At 41.4% G+C, this 16,175-nt stretch overlaps 1 protein-coding gene across 3 annotated transcripts in view; it reads right to left on the bottom strand.

Moving 5' to 3' along the window:
- kif21a (kinesin family member 21A) overlaps window positions 1–16,175 on the bottom strand; it is a 106,855-nt gene that overhangs the window by 72,882 nt on the left and 17,798 nt on the right. For all 3 annotated transcript variants that reach the window (XM_078419880.1, XM_078419879.1, XM_078419878.1), the window contains exons 2-5: window positions 7,979–8,201; window positions 7,359–7,541; window positions 3,650–3,799; window positions 423–557 (exon numbers count right to left, since the gene is read on the bottom strand). In XM_078419880.1, the coding sequence (XP_078276006.1) occupies window positions 423–557; window positions 3,650–3,799; window positions 7,359–7,541; window positions 7,979–8,201 (691 nt within the window). The remainder of the gene's footprint in view (window positions 1–422; window positions 558–3,649; window positions 3,800–7,358; window positions 7,542–7,978; window positions 8,202–16,175) is intronic.

The following is a 16,175-nucleotide window of genomic DNA, read 5'->3' as shown; positions in this document are numbered from 1 at the left end:
GCGGGACAGGCAGCATCTCTGGAGAGAAGGAATGGGTGATGTTTCAGGTCGAGACCCTTTTTCAAACTGACTCCAGCATTTTGTGTCTATAAATAAGTTTGTATTCCCCAAATTATACATATGTGATTCTCGTATATCTGACATAATTAAGTTCCAAAAGTTCCTATTGATTATCATTCAGATGTCTTTAATTTGTTGTTGTACTTTTTGCATTAACAAACTGGACAACTTAACAAACTGCATCCTAAATCAGTCTACAACAAAAACCTGAGAAATACAATTCATTAAATTATAAATCCAATCTTCAAAGTAATAAATCTACTACAATAAAATAGAGAAATATGGAAGGAAAATAAAGTAGAATCAAACAGCAGTATCTTTGATCATATTACCAATTTAAATTTCAGATGTTTAACACTTACATTATCCATCTTGTCGCAAACAAGAATCTGGCATATATGTATAGTAAAAATAGCATGAGAGCGAGAACTCTGAACATTCATCTGCGTGCTGGCAGTTGTGCGAGAAAGAGCTCCCAGCTTTAGACATTGCAACATCTACAAAACAATTGAGAAATATATCAGATCACCAGCTTACAAACAATTTATTCAATGCTCTGCTCATGATAGTTTTACTGAAAATAAAGTGATATTTCATTTATATTTGTAATTAAAGAATATCACTACCTTTCGTGATAGCTCATTTCCAGTGCACTCAGAAACACAGCTCAATTAATCAATTAATTGAAAGCAAAGGGATTGTACTGCTAACAAATATCAAAAGATTCAACTAGTTCTCACTTGTTCGATAAGATATTATGTATGAAAAACATCAAAGGCCTATTTGGACTACTTGCTAATATCGCAATTGCTTGCAGTGTTAAATAAATGCTGCATATTTTGTAACCTAGCATTGTAAATACTAGGTCAAACATGTTTGAGTAATATATGCAGCACGGTAACAGCATACACAAATTCCCCATCTAAAATAGAGGAGTTATGGTTTCAGAAGACATAACTTCCAAAGGTATTGTAGGTCTTAAAACATTTAATCCATTATAATACATACTGTACAACACACGTTTTACAGGGTATCATATTTAAATAGCATTGGAAAAATCAACAACAGCGAGGTATATTTTTCATATTCTCAATGTTTTACAGAACTGCTGGGTAGTTTACTTATAACATGATTGTTCATTTTTGTCCCTCTCTTTAATTTCAACTATTTCAGTGGCATCAGGTTCATTTGCAACTTTGGCCATTTGTTTTGATAAAATAAGTGTAACTTGATTATATTTTAAAAATCCTAAACTGGATTCACCAAATCATAAATGTAGCGGCCAGCTTCTCGTCTATCAATTAGCTCCCAAGCTGCCACTTGCATAGACCGGGTGAGCGATAAGCGTAATGACTCGAACAAATAATAACAGAGATCCTCCTCGACATTTGACAGTTAGTCTTCTTTATTTGAAGGTGCAATAAACATATTGGCATATCTCTCGTCATCGACTGGTTATTAATTTGCTAGGTAAAATTCCATATCTTACCACAGTCTATGCGATCGATTGCCAGATATAACTTTGACACAGTTTGTATTAATGTTCTTGTTAATAAAACAGGCGATTACGTCTTGGCTAATATATCTTTTGGCGGAATCTCTGGCTGACCCTCTGTCAGCACCTCCTTGGCTCACACACACTCTCTCCGTCAGCACGTATCCAACAACCCGTACTCTAGCTCCGCCTAGCCCCTATGTAAGCATTGCATTAACTCTATAGTGTTTAAACTACAGCAGGATACAAGGTAATGATATTAATAACCAAAAAATAACTAATAACTGCAAAATGGCTCCTACAATAAATGTTGACAAACTAAAGTTCTAAGATTGTCTACACAGCAAATGTTCATTTGAGTAATAATCTTCTCCATTCCCCAGCTATTAGCATAAAACAAAGCCTAAACCTCATTACATGGAATTGAAAAACATTTTGAAACAATTAATATTTCATTGAGATAGTTTCTTTATATTATAAAATCACATACACCGACATGTGCAAAGAAAATGGCCATTTAAAAATCTGAAATCCTTGTCCTAAAAGTGAACAAATGTGGTTTCAAAACATTAAGAAACTAACCATCATTAAAATTGGTAGAACTTTTTATCTTTAAGTCATTAATATTAGAACATAAAGTACAGCACAGGAACAGGCCTAGCACTACACGCAATACTCCAAACCCAATCTCACCAAAGTCTTATAGAGCTGCATCATGAGTTCCTGACTTGTATACTCAATGCCCCAACCTATGAAGACAAGCATATCATATGCCTTCTTTCCCACATGTTTCCACTTTCAGTAAGCTATGGGGTTGGTCCCCAAGATCCTTCTGCAAATCAATGCTGTAAAGGAGCCTGCCATCAACCAATTTCCTTCTCCTTACATTCGATCACCCAAAGTACACTTCACACTTGCTCGAAGTAAACTATACCTGCCATTTCTCTGCCCATTTCTGTAGTTGATCTCTATCCTGAGTATTAAACAACATTAACTTAAATACTATCTCCTCCTGCAACGTTAACTTAAGCAGAATATATTAGCTTATGACACCAGCCTCGACACCATCTAAGATTTGCACAATTTAGCCAAGTGGCTGTTTATTCCAAATATGGGTGCAGTCTCCATTCAATTTACAAAATGGCTCATTTGCAGAAGGATGGGACAAATGGGTCTTCTTGCAACAATTGTTTTTGCCAGTTCTTAGCCAATGTACTTGTTTGTTTTAAACTTAAGAGTTTAAAAGATACTTGGACAGGTATAGATAAAGGAAAGGTTTAGAGGGATACGAGCCAAACGTGAACATGTGGGACTAGTGTAGATGGGGCATCTTGGTTGGCATAGGCAAGATGGCCCAAAGGACCTATTTAAAAGCTGCATGACTCTATAACCAAGTAAATACACCTTATGGGAAAGACTGACCCATTAAACTTAATCCATTGTCTATGCTGAGTTTGCAGGTTTCACCAACTGCAGTGAAGTGAAACCAAATGAAGAATTAGTTTCATTATTCAGAGACAACAGCAAATTAAGTCAGCCTGCCTTTCTGTTCACCATTACTTTCCAGTCAGCGCCATGAGACAGTGTGAATTATTTTGAAGTGGATTTGAAGTTCAATTAAATGGAAGTAATTTGAGAAACGAGATAACACAGCACCGCAAAACCTTCAAAAATCAATAGACGACCCAGTTAATTGATGGGCATCTTTAATGACATTTTTATTCGAAAGAATTGGCCAAAAATACAGGGATAAAGTTCTAAAAATGTTTTAATTTTTCTTTTTTACTGTATTCTGTGCTTTGTTTTATACAACTAATTATCATTGAATGATATACAAAAAAAAAAAACAGGAAATAGTGCTTCTCTGTATCAGTTCACCACCGAGTGAAAGACAAATCTGAAATGCTCCATTACCGTGTTTTTAAAACATATTCCAATTGTTTCTGTTCAACGTATGAACTTGGACGTAACAATTTAAGTAATTTCCATTTTTGAAGCTTGGTTCACATTACACATGATCCATTTCTCCTAAACACCCTCTCAGATACCATTTTTGGCTTCTTGCGATGTTTTGGATTTTCAACACAACCTCACCTCTGCTTCTGTGTTTATCATACGTGTAGTTACTCCGACAGTGTAAATTCCTCCATTTGCATATTCATGGATTTTAATGTTTGACTTTTTGTGTCTTGCCTCAAGGTCACGAAGGGAATCAAAGAGATCAAGAATTTCTTCATTATACAGCTTGAAGAAATGAAAAAAAACGTTACAATACGTTTATTAAGTAAAAAATGTTTTATAAATCACAACTACCATTTTGTGCAAATGTCTATGCTTCAGCATGTGAATTAAGATATGCAAATGTTTAAACTAGGAAGACTAACACAAGACAAAGGGAGCAAGTAATTAAATAAATCTTTACTTGATTATAATTTAAGATCAAAAGTAAACCAATAAGCAAAGAATTCCAGTTTAGAAAATATCCACATGCCCACCACATATGGTTTACCGTTTTAGTATCCAATTCTTTTGCTAACTTCATTTTTATCTTTGACTATGAGATTTTAGCTACCGTTGTTCAGTGTTTTTAATTTTTTTTGAAATAGACTCACACAGCATGAAATTGGCCAGGTTTTATAACTGAGTGAGCACACTAATCTGCATTTGGCCCACACTTCTTTAAACTTTTCCTATCCACGTACTTGCCTAAATATCTTTTATTGTCGCCACTGACACTTGCAGTTCATTCCATGTATACACCTCATATCACATGAACAAATTGCCCTTCAGGTCCCTTAAATTTGTCACCTCACCTTCAACCTACACCCTCTAATCATGGACTCCTCTGCCCCTGGAAAAAGGCTGTGACCATACACCTGATCTACGCCTCTCATGATTGTGTACACCTCTATAAAGTCTCACCGTAGCCTTCTAAGCTCCTGGTAAAAAGACTCCCAGTTTATCCAGCCTCTCCTTATAACTCATGCCCGAATCCACATCCAGGTGAATATTTTTTGCACGTTTTCTAGCTTTATGGCAGTTTTCCTATAGTAAGGTGATCAGAACTGCACACAATATTCCAAATGCAATAATAATATTTAAAAGACGCTTTGACGGGTAATTGAATAAGAGATTTAGAGGGAAATGGACCAAATGTGGGCAAATGGGGCTAGCTTAGATGGGGCATTTTGGCTGGCATGGATTTGGGCCAAAACCAAAACCAAAGCAATTGGGACAACACGCCTGTTGTCGTGCGGTATGCCTCTCCGTAGTTTCACTGATATTTTACACAGATGTCTTGTAATGTACCAATTCCTGTACTCAGTAGCCTTATCAATGAAGACAGGTATGTCAAACACCTTCTTCGGCACCCTGTCTATGTGCCACTCACAAGGAGTGTCCCAGTACCCTGGGTCTCTGCTGCACACACTCTACAGAACCCTATTGTATACTGTGAAAGTCCTGCCCTGATTTGATTGACCTTAGAGCATCACTTTACACTTTAGCACATTCAATTATTTTTCCTGACGCTTGGCCCACTTTCCTAGTTGATCAAGATCTTTTTGTAAATGTAGATAGCCTTCCTTACAGTCCATCTCCCAACTCTTTATCTACTACACGACGACTGCATCTCCTACACCCAAGAAGAATTTGTTGATTTCAATAACTTTGCCACTAATTTCCACCCTGCCCTCAAATGCACTTCAAATATCTCATACACCTCACTTCCCTTTCTTAATCACTTTCCATCACAGGAGACAGACTGTTGAGTGGCATCTACTACAAATCCACCGACTCCCAGTTATCTGGACTGGGGCTCCTACCCTGCCTCTTGCAAAGATGCTTTCCTTTACTCTCAGTTTCGCCATCTCTGCTGCATCTGCTCCCAAGATGAGGCTTTGGATTCTAGGACATGAGATGTCCTCTTTCTTTAGTAACATGCTTCCTCCCTGCTGTCATAGATGGATCCCTCACCCATGTCTTCTGTGTCCCGTGGTTCTGCCCCAGCTCCCCTCCACCAAGATGGAACAAGGTTAGCGTTCCCCTCGTCCTTACCTTTCAACCTACCAGCCTCTGGATCCAAAACATTAGTCTCTGAAATTTCCATCACCTTCAACGTGATCCCACCACCAGTCACATCCCCACCCCTTTCTGCCTTCCACAGAGACTGCTCCCTCCACAACGCCTTGGGTTTCGCTTCCCATTCCCCGCTTTCGGAGTTTACATGTTTTCCATGACCAGGTGGGTTTCCCAGAGGTGCTCCAGTTTCCTCCCATGTCCCAAAGACTTGCAGTTTGGTAGATTAATTGGCTGTTGTAAATTACCCCTGGTGTGTAGGTTGGTGGTAGAATGTGGGGAGTTGATGTGAATTTGGAGAGAATAAAATTGAATTGGTGTGGGATTAGGTGAAGGATGGCGTGGACAGTGTGCCAAAGGGGCTGTGTCCATACTAAACAACTATGTAGGAAACTGTGTTGAGAAGATTTACGAGGATTTTGCCAGAATCCGAGAGCCTGAGCTATCGGGAGAATTTGGACAGGCTAGGACTTTAAACATCTCTGTAAGATCACCCCTCAGCCCGCTGCGTTCCAAGGAATAGAATCATGAGGGGAATAGATTTGTGGATGCAGTCTTTTAATCCATGGATGGGGAATCAAGAACTGAGTTTAAGATGAGAAGGGATTAAGTTTAAGGTGTGAGGGGGCAAGATAGGAACACACAAGGTGGTGAGTATATGGAATGAGTTACCAGACGAAGTAGTTAAGGCAGGAACTATAACAATTTAAAAGACATTTGGACAGGTACATGGATAGAAAAGGTTTATGGGGATATGAACCAGGCGCAGGCAAATGGAACTAGCTTGGATGGGGCATCTTGGTCAGCTTGGACGAGTTGAGCCAAAGGGCCCGTTTCTATATCGCTCAGTCTCAAAATTTATTACACAGGTAAAGAAATCTGAAACAATTTAGTAATATATAAACCTTAATTAAATGTTAACATTTAGCCTTACTAAAGCAGGCATGTGAGTGGGGTAAACAAAAAGAAAAGAGCTGAGTGCTTGCGTGAGGTATACAGCGGGGGTCAATTTACACAAAATTACCAGTTAAGCCTCTTTTAGTTAATTTCAAAGTAAAAACAGACATTACAAAATAATGTGAATATGTCACTGTATACTAATAACATTTAAGTAAATTCCCACATTAATTGATAATCAGCCCAAAAAGTAGTAATTGGCTTTTCTGCTGTGTTTTATATTTTAACCGTCTTAATTAATTTAGTTACATAATCTTTCACTTAAATTTAATATTTACTCATTACAGTTCCGCCACTGATTTTCTGGCACTCTTGGTTCCAGAGCTTTGCTGGTTTATCCAGCAGGCTAAGGAAGTTGGTTATTGGGATAGATTTGCTGGCTCCAGCTGGGCTTGAGCTCCAGAGCCCCGGTCGCAGGTTGCAAATTCAACCCACCGATCGGCCATGGAAGTCCTGATGAGGAGATTGTCCAGCCTAGGTGCCACATTTTCAGGGAGACTTCCAGGGCGCGGGGGATTTCTCGCGGAACCCTTAGCGACCTCTAGCAGAACCCTAGTGTGCATTACAAGTCTATACATAGTTTATTTCTTTAATTATTTTTTTTCGATCCGATTTTTCCGTTTATTTGGCAAAGTGAAAAACGTAGAAATCATGCAAAAAGCACAGAAAATTGATTTTTAAAACGTGGAAATCCGTGGAAAATTCACATGCCTGCTGAAGGTAACAACAATGAATAGCAGATCCTATCCTTAATTATTAAGATACACACCTCAAGAAACTGCACATTGACTTTAAACTCTGGTGGTGGTAGCCCTCGTTCAATAGCAGCACGCTTTTTCTCCTCTATACCACAGTAAAGGTGTTTGATAGCACGTGGAATTATACCAAGCTCACCATCAGTGATGTTAACATCAAATCCAGTCCCCATTGTATACGTTTTCCCTGATCCTGTCTGTAAAAGATGGCCATTTGCATTTTATTTTATGATGCTAGTTATTAATACTACAATCTACAAGATATCTAACGTTACACAAAAAAAAGGGTTAATAGTTCATATTTGCTTTAGTTGGCTTTATTCAAATATTTGTAAACTCACCTAAAATCAAAATAGTTAACAGATTTTAAGTTCTGTGTTTCAGATTCTCAAACTATTCAGTGGAATGATGCTAATAGGATGCAATGCTGCACATTGTACATCTCGCCATGAAGCATGTAATTACTGCTTTGCAACTTTACTGATATGTCAAGAGGCAAAAAGCTGATTGAGCACCCACACTCTTCAGAAATATTGCTCACCGATGCTATGAAATAGCTGCACTGAACTTAGTGCCTGTAGCAGCATTATTGTGGACAACTGTAAACAATAACTGATGTAAATGTGACACTCACTTGCCCATAGGCTAGAACTGTGGCATTGTAACCTTCCAAGCAGCCATCAATAAGCTTTTCTACACAATCCAGATAGATCTCCTCTTGCTGAGTGTCCATGTCAAAAACATAGTCAAAAGTAAATGCTTTATCTTTTCCAATAACAACTTGGGGTTCTCCTGGTATAAGCGAAGTACAAATATGGCATCCTTCTATCTTCTCTTTGGCCAGTTGTGGACGAATTCTGCATGAAGAGAAAGGAATAATTAACACAGTGCCAAGTTGGATCAGGGATATTACAAAGCGAACAAGACATAAAAACAAACAAACAAACAAACAAAAGATTTGTCCTGACGGAATAGCGGCGAACAAATAGCGCCAGCGTCCTCTCACGTCAGGGTCCGGCAGTAAACAATAAAGAACACAAGACACAAAATTACAATTTTAACACAAACAACCATCACAGTGATTGCTCCAGGCACACCCTCACTGTGATGGAAGACAAAGAAAAATCTTATCTCCTCCTCAATCTTCTCCCGTGGTCAGGCAGTCAAACTGCTGCATCGAGGCTCCCGACTTTTGAAGCCCCCACCGGGCGATTGAAAGTCCCAGGGTGAGCCGAGCAGGCCGATGAAGGTCCTGAGCCCCCACCGGGAGATGGAAAGTGCCGCGGCCAAGCCACGCAGGGCGATGGAGGTCCTGCGAGCGGGTCGATCGAACCTCGCGCTTCGGGGCGGTTGAAGCTGCTACGGCTGGAGCTCCCGAAAGCCGGTCGCCAGCCAGGGACCTGCGAGCTCCCGATGTTGCGGTCTGCAGGGCCCACGGCCGAAGCCTCCGAGATGGTAAGTCCAGGCCCTGCGACCGGAGTCTTCAAGGTCGATCCCAGCTGGAGGCCGCTGACTCCCCAGTATTAGGCCGTAGCGCGAACAGAGATACGACACGATAAAGGTCGCATCTCCGTTAAGGAGGAGATTAGAAAAAAAGGTTTCCCCACCTCCCCACCACATATACAGAGCTAAAAATAAATCAAAACATACATTTAAACGATAGCAATAGACAAAAACAAAAAAGACAGAGAGACTGCCGGTGAGCCGCAGCTGCAGAGTGCAGCCACCCCCCCCCCCCCAATAAATTATAGACTACACAAAAAAATTAAGAAAAACTTGAGCCATCATGATGGATAAGGTTGCCAGTTCTGATGCAGTGGGAAAGAGAGTGGGTGACCTAAAGTTGGAAAATTTGATAGAGCCCAGAAAGCCGCAACATGACCAGTACAAGATAAGATTGCACCTTCTTGAAACAATGCAGGAGGCAACAGAGACAAAACGTCAGAGTGGGAGAGGGATGGTGAATTAAAGTGGCCGGCAACCAGAACTCAGGGTGTACTGCATTTGGTCCTCAATTTCAGTTAACTTTACTTTTCCATTCACATCATTGGCTAGTTCTTCTGCAAGGTTATCCATCTGTGGAGACGAGGAATTGCAGATGCTGGTTTACAAAAAAAAGGGTGAACCAGTAACTCAGCAGGTCAGGCAGCATCTCTGGACAACATGGATAGGTAATGTTTTGGGTCGGGCCCCTTCTTCAGACTGAGGGGTATGAAAGCTAGAAGGGCAGGACACAGCGTTGCAGGTATTAGGAAAAGACAGGAGAGGGTTGGTTTTGAAAAGCAGATGGTTGGACAAAGGGCAGAGATGACAAAAAAAGTTGCAAGACAAAAAGGTCTGAGGAGTTACAAATTGTGAAGACAAGAGGAAGGAATGTAGATGGCAGAGGAGAGAAATCGGTGAGAGTCTGGATGGGGCACAGGAGGGGGGACAAGGGGGCGAGGAGCATGATGGAGAAGGGGGGGAGGGCATGTTTGTTAGAGGTTACCTAAAATCGGAACATTCACTGATCATACCATTGGGTATTTATTCACAAAATGCTGGAGTAACTCAGCAGGTCAGGCAGCATCTCAGGAGAGAAGGAATGGGTGACGTTTCGGGTCGAGACCCTTGTTCAGACTGAGGGTGTGCAATACCATTGGGTTGCAAGTACTCAATCAGAATATGAGAAAGGGGAATCAATAGCTACGGGTCTACTGTCATTCCCTTTTTTTACTCAAAAAGGGAATGAGAGCAGAACTACTGGACCTAGGGAAGACATTTCCCTTTCTGCTTCAAATCTCAGCACTAATTGTTTTCTATATAATTAACCGGCCGCATTCATTAATCACACAGTTCCATAAATTTATCAGGTATGAAAGCTCCAGAATCCACCTGATGCTCTGTAAGCATCTAGCCTTTGATCTGGTTTGGTAGTTGCAGCACCAAGGGGCTGGTCTAGTTGAGAATCAATAGCCTCAAGTCTACCTTGATATAGATGACCTGCTGCTTCTTGAAGTTATTACCAAGTGCCTATAGTTTTTAGTTTAATCTAGAAAGCATGGAAACAGGCCAGGCCCTTGAGCCCACCGCATCCACGTCAACCAGCGATCCATGCACACCAACACTATCCTACGCACACAAGGGACAATTTACAATTTTACCAAGCAAATTAATCTACAAACCTGTACGCATTTGGAGTGTGAAAGGAAACCGGAGCTGCCGGAGAACACCAGGGAGAACGTACAAACACCATACACACAGCACCCATAGTCAGGATCGAACCCGGGTTTCAGGTACCGTAAGGCTGCAACTCTACTATTGCGCCATTGTGCTGCCCCTACTGGAACATTGTAGGAATGGGTGGAACAGAGAAGGAATGGATGACGTTTCGGGTCGAGACCCTTCTTCTGTCTGAAGAAATGTCGATCAGTCTGAAGAAGGGTCTCGTCCCGAAACGTCACCCATTCCTTCTCTCCCGAGATGCTGCCTGACCCGCTGAGTTACTCCAGCATTTTGTGTCCACCTTCGATTTAAACCAGCATCTGCATTTTTTTCCCTTAAATAATCTGCAGGACTATTTTAAGCATCAAACAAAGTAGCATTTAAAACAAAACTAGATGGCGCAAAATTGAAGTAAAGGCACATGCTGGATAGAGATACTCCATATCAGGCAATATCTGCAAAACACGACTTTACTGATGCTCCCTGACCTGCTGAGTATTTCCAACATTTTTCTGTTTTTGCACCTGTGAATACTTGCCATCCAAATTCATTCAGATCTGTGTGCATTTTTTGTTTGTAGAAATGGTAAATAACATACTGGGTTGCACAAAGAGCATCGAGCAAAGGTTAATAGGATAGCTGGAACCAGCCTAATGGTTTTTCTATTGCTGTGCTTCTAAATGGGCACAGTGCCACTTCCACGCCACAACTGTTGAATTACCACTTGCCAGACTGCTAAAAGCTCATTACTAATTCTACTTTGTTTCCATGTGAAAAGCCGCTCTGCATTTTCAATGAACTCCTGGCACTTCAATGATTAACTTCAAGAATTAGCCATGTTAAAAAAGAATATGGCATTTTAAAAGGAACAATGTGGGGAAAGAAATAAAACAAATAGCTTTCTACAAATTAAAATGGAATGCAATGAATAGGATCTTAATACAGGAGCAATTTTCCACCAGAAAGGCAAAAGGATAAATGTTTTGCAAGCTTTAACAACTTTCAAATGATTAGATTTAATCAAGGAATCAGCGACAGCAATCTTGACTCTTTAAAATGCTTAAAGGCAAGGATAAAGAGTGCAAATATATCATTCTTTGAAAGCGGCCAGGTATTTTAACTCCCCTTCCCATACTGACTTTGAGGAAGGACATCCTTGGAATTTAGGCAGTGCAGTGTAGGTTCGCGAGATTGATCCCTGGGATGGCAGGACTGTCATATGAGGAAAGATTGAAAAGACTCGGCTTGTATTCACTGGAGTTTAGAAGGATGAGACCAGCAAACAGCGCAGCATGTCATTTTCGACTGCGCTGTCCTCCATCCCCCTGGTGGAGGGGTAGACCTCACGGCCCTTGACAACAGCACATTGCACTGGCTACAGCGCCTGGAGGGCGTTACATAATTTCTGCTGCCTCAAACGCAAGAAGGAGGATGAGAGGGGATCTTATAGAGACATGTAAGATGCAGGAAAAATGTTCCCAATGTTGGGAGAGTCCAGAACCAGGGACCTCAGTCTTAGAATAAAGGGGAGGCTATTTAAAACTGAGGTGAGAGGGAGCTTTTTCACCCAGAGAGTTGCAAATTTGTGGAATTCTCTGCCACAGAGGGCAATGGAGGCCAAATCACTGGATGAATTTAAGAGAGAGTTAGATAGGGCTCTGGGGGCTGGTGGAATCAAGGGATATGGGGAGAAGTAGGGCACAGGTTACTGATTGTGGATGATCAGCCATGATCACAATGAATAGCGGTGCTGGCTCGAAGGGCCAAACGGCTTCCTCCTGCAACTATTTTCTATGTTTCTGTGACTTTTCTATCCTGGGCCTCCTCCATTGTCAGAGTTAAGCCACATGCAAATTGGAGGAACAGCACCTCATATTTCACTTGGGTAGCTTAAAACCCAGTGGCATGAATATTGATTTGTCTAATTTCAGGTAGACCCTGCGTTCCCTCTCTCTCCGCGCGTCCTCCACCCCAGACGTCCTGGTGGACCCACTGTTTGCATTGCTTCGTTATCACCTCTTTCACAGCCAACAATGGACCATGGTGGACTCCAACGTTTCTTGCTCTGATTTGTTCTGAACCTTTTCATACTTCTCGTTTTACTCTCTCCTGACTCTCAGTCTGAAGAAAGGTCACGACACGAAACATCACCTACTCCTTTTCTCCAGAGATGCTGCCTAACCCGACAATTTCAAGCATGGAATGGAATCAAATATAAACTGGTCAGATGCCCAATTAATACATGGAAAAGGCCTCAATCTAGAGGAAAAGGCTCAAGTTGGTAAGTTGTGAAATGACCTCAGAATCACACATGAAATATGGTTATAAGGTTGACTTGCCATGCTCAAAACTAGATTTCACACTTTCCAACTGCGTCAGTTTCCTCCGGGTATTTGGGATCCCCCCCACTCCTCAAAGACATGCAGTCGATTGGCCTCTAAATTGCTCCTAGTGTTTAGGAAGTGAATGCGAAAGTGGGATAACGTAGAACTAGTGTGAATGAGGTATCTATAGTTAACGAAAAGCTCGTTTCCATGCTGTATCTTTCTATCAATTACAAAGGAAACAAAAAGTTGGGAGGTGAATTCAAAGGCAACGAATAACATAAGGGTACATTATTAATAGGTGAAAAAGTGTTTCTTAATGCTTTAAACGTGTATCAATTTGTAGCTTTGGGCTTTAAAATCAAATCCTGCTACAACAACATCTTGAGGGGCAGTGTCTCAACATGCTCTAGATTTTGGTGTTGAAATTCTCAGTAGATGCTAACTTGAATAGATACGAAAATAAAATTTACAAAAACAAGCAGCTTAGCTGGTGCACTGAATTAAATAAATACCTTCAGAAACCCCAACCAACAAATATATAGCTCTTTATGGAACCATATTGTGTACAAAATGGCTGCCATGCAGCTTGTCCTAACACAGTGCACATATCTCAGAAGTGCTTCATTCGCTTTCATGGTGTTTTGGCATGTCCTGAAAGACACGTGAAAATTGTGGATCATGCCTTTTGAAAATTCATATATTGCATTAATAAGTTCACCCAATCATTTTCAACTTATACTTCAAAGAAACTTGATTAGATTTGCAAAACAAATGCTTTAGCATAATTATTTGGCTCAGTCCATTCATATGCTTTGCCATGTGCTGTTACTACACAATGATTAATGGGTTCTAGAACTTTTCAGAAAACTAAAATCGATATTTTCTATCTTTCCTATTCTAAGAAACAATAATACATTTGCTACCTTCTAATCGGTTTCAGAATTATGAAAACGACACGAGTAATGTCAGCATCTTCAAATCCACCTTTTAAAATCCAAAGATATATGAACGGTGAATATCTTTGGATTTTAAAAGGTGTCATACTTTGGTCATTTGAAAATTGTACTTTCTTCAAACAAAATTTAGCAGTAAAGCTGTTTCCTCACAGCGACAGAGACCTGGGTTCAATCCTGACTTTGGGTGCTGTCTGTGCGGAGTTTGTACATTCTCCCTGTGAACGCGTGGGTTTTCTTTGGGTGCTCTGGTTTCCTCCAAAGACATGCAGATTTGTAGGTTGCCCCAAGTGTGTAGGATGCAAAAGTGGGATAACATAGAACTAGTGTATGGGTTATCGATGGTATTTATTCACAAAGTGCTGGAGTAACTCAGCAGGTCGGGCAGTATCTCGGAAGAGAAGGAATGGGTGACGTTTCGGGTCGAGACCCTTCTTCAGACTGATGTCAGGGGGGGCGGGACAAAGGAAGGATGTAGGTGGAGACAGGAAGATAGAGGGAGATCTGGGAAGGAGGAGGGGAAGAGAGGGACAGAGGAACTATCTAAAGTTGGAGAAGTCGATGTTCATATCAAGGGGCTGCAAACTGCCCAGGCGAAATATGAGGTGCTGTTCCTCCAATTTCCGGTAGGCCTCACTATGGCACTGGAGGAGGCCCATGACAGAAAGGTCAGACTGGGAATGGGAGGGGGAGTTGAAGTGCTCGGCCACCGGGAGATCAGTTTGGTTAATGCGGACCGAGCGCAGGTGTTCAGCAAAGCTGAACTTATTTACATCGGCGAAACCAAGCGCAGGCTCGGCGATCGCTTCGCTGAACACCTGCGCTCGGTCCGCATTAACCAAACTGATCTCCAAGTGGCCGAGCACTTCAACTCCCCCTCCCATTCCCAGTCTGATCTTTCTGTCATGGGCCTCCTCCAGTGCCATAGTGAGGCCTACCGGAAATTGGAGGAACAGCACCTCATATTTCGCCTGGGCAGTTTGCAGCCACTTGGAGATCAGTTTGGTTAATGCGGACCGAGCGCAGGTGTTCAGCGAAGCGATCGCCGAGCCTGCGCTTGGTTTCGCCGATGTAAATAAGTTCAGCTTTGCTGAACACCTGCGCTCGGTCCGCATTAACCAAACTGATCTCCCGGTGGCCGAGCACTTCAACTCCCCCTCCCATTCCCAGTCTGACCTTTCTGTCATGGGCCTCCTCCAGTGCCATAGTGAGGCCTACCGGAAATTGGAGGAACAGCACCTCATATTTCGCCTGGACAGTTTGCAGACCCTTGATATGAACATCGACTTCTCCAACTTTAGATAGTTCCTCTGTCCCTCTCTTCCCCTCCTCCTTCCCAGATCTCCCTCTATCTTCCTGTCTCCACCTACATCCTTCCTTTGTCCCGCCCCCCCCTGACATCAGTCTGAAGAAGGGTCTCGACCCGAAACGTCACCCATTCCTTCTCTCCCGAGATGCTGCCCGACCTGCTGAGTTACTCCAGCACTTTGTGAATAAATACCTTCGATTTGTACCAGCATCTGCAGTTATTTTCTTATACTATGGGTTATCGATGGTCGCCATGGACTTGGTGGGCCATATCTCTAAACTAAACTAAAATAAAACTAAAATTAAGTTCCTCACTAGATACTTGCTTCTGCCGAGCGCAGACTATAACCTCATGGCCTGCACATCTCTCAACCTATCAGAACCAAACCAGGCTCAACAAGCAGAAGTACATGCCAGGAATAGAACAAACCTAATCTAATGAGGTGCCAGCTCAGCAAAACTGCTGCACTGGACTGTATGAACTGCAAGAAAAGAGCAAAATAAATGAAAAAGGAAAGGAAAGAAAAAATAGAAATAGCAAAATCTATATTTTCTATAGATGGTGGGCTCCAGATTGCAGGTATTAAAATAAGACTGAAACATTTGCAACCACGTCCAGCCATTAACTGCTGTGTGAAGATGCATCTTGGTCTTCTTCCAAGATCCCCATTGCCAAAAATGCCAGCCTTTGGTCAATATGATTCGCTTCACATTACATCAAACAAATTTGTACCTAGTCTACTTTAATTCAAATATAACAGTATCACTGCCTTGTCAAGAAATGCAGATCAGGCACAATTTTACCCGGATTATAGGGTAGGCTCAAGGGGCCATTTCGCCTGCTACCGTTCCTGTTTACTATGTTGATAAGACCAATTCAAATTCCAATTTGCACTTTTAAAATTAGATTTTAAGTCTGTTTCAGTTCAATGGAACTTTAAAACAAATATTTATTTTTCCACAGAATACCCGAAATTGTGTTCTAGAATGTCTTTATTGAAGTAATCCAACTATTTTTTGCAGTCTAAAAAGTCTGAGG

Source organism: Rhinoraja longicauda, chromosome 23 (assembly GCF_053455715.1).
Source record: "Rhinoraja longicauda isolate Sanriku21f chromosome 23, sRhiLon1.1, whole genome shotgun sequence".
NCBI lineage: Eukaryota > Metazoa > Chordata > Chondrichthyes > Rajiformes > Arhynchobatidae > Rhinoraja > Rhinoraja longicauda.
This window is presented reverse-complemented; position numbering and strand designations above follow the sequence as displayed.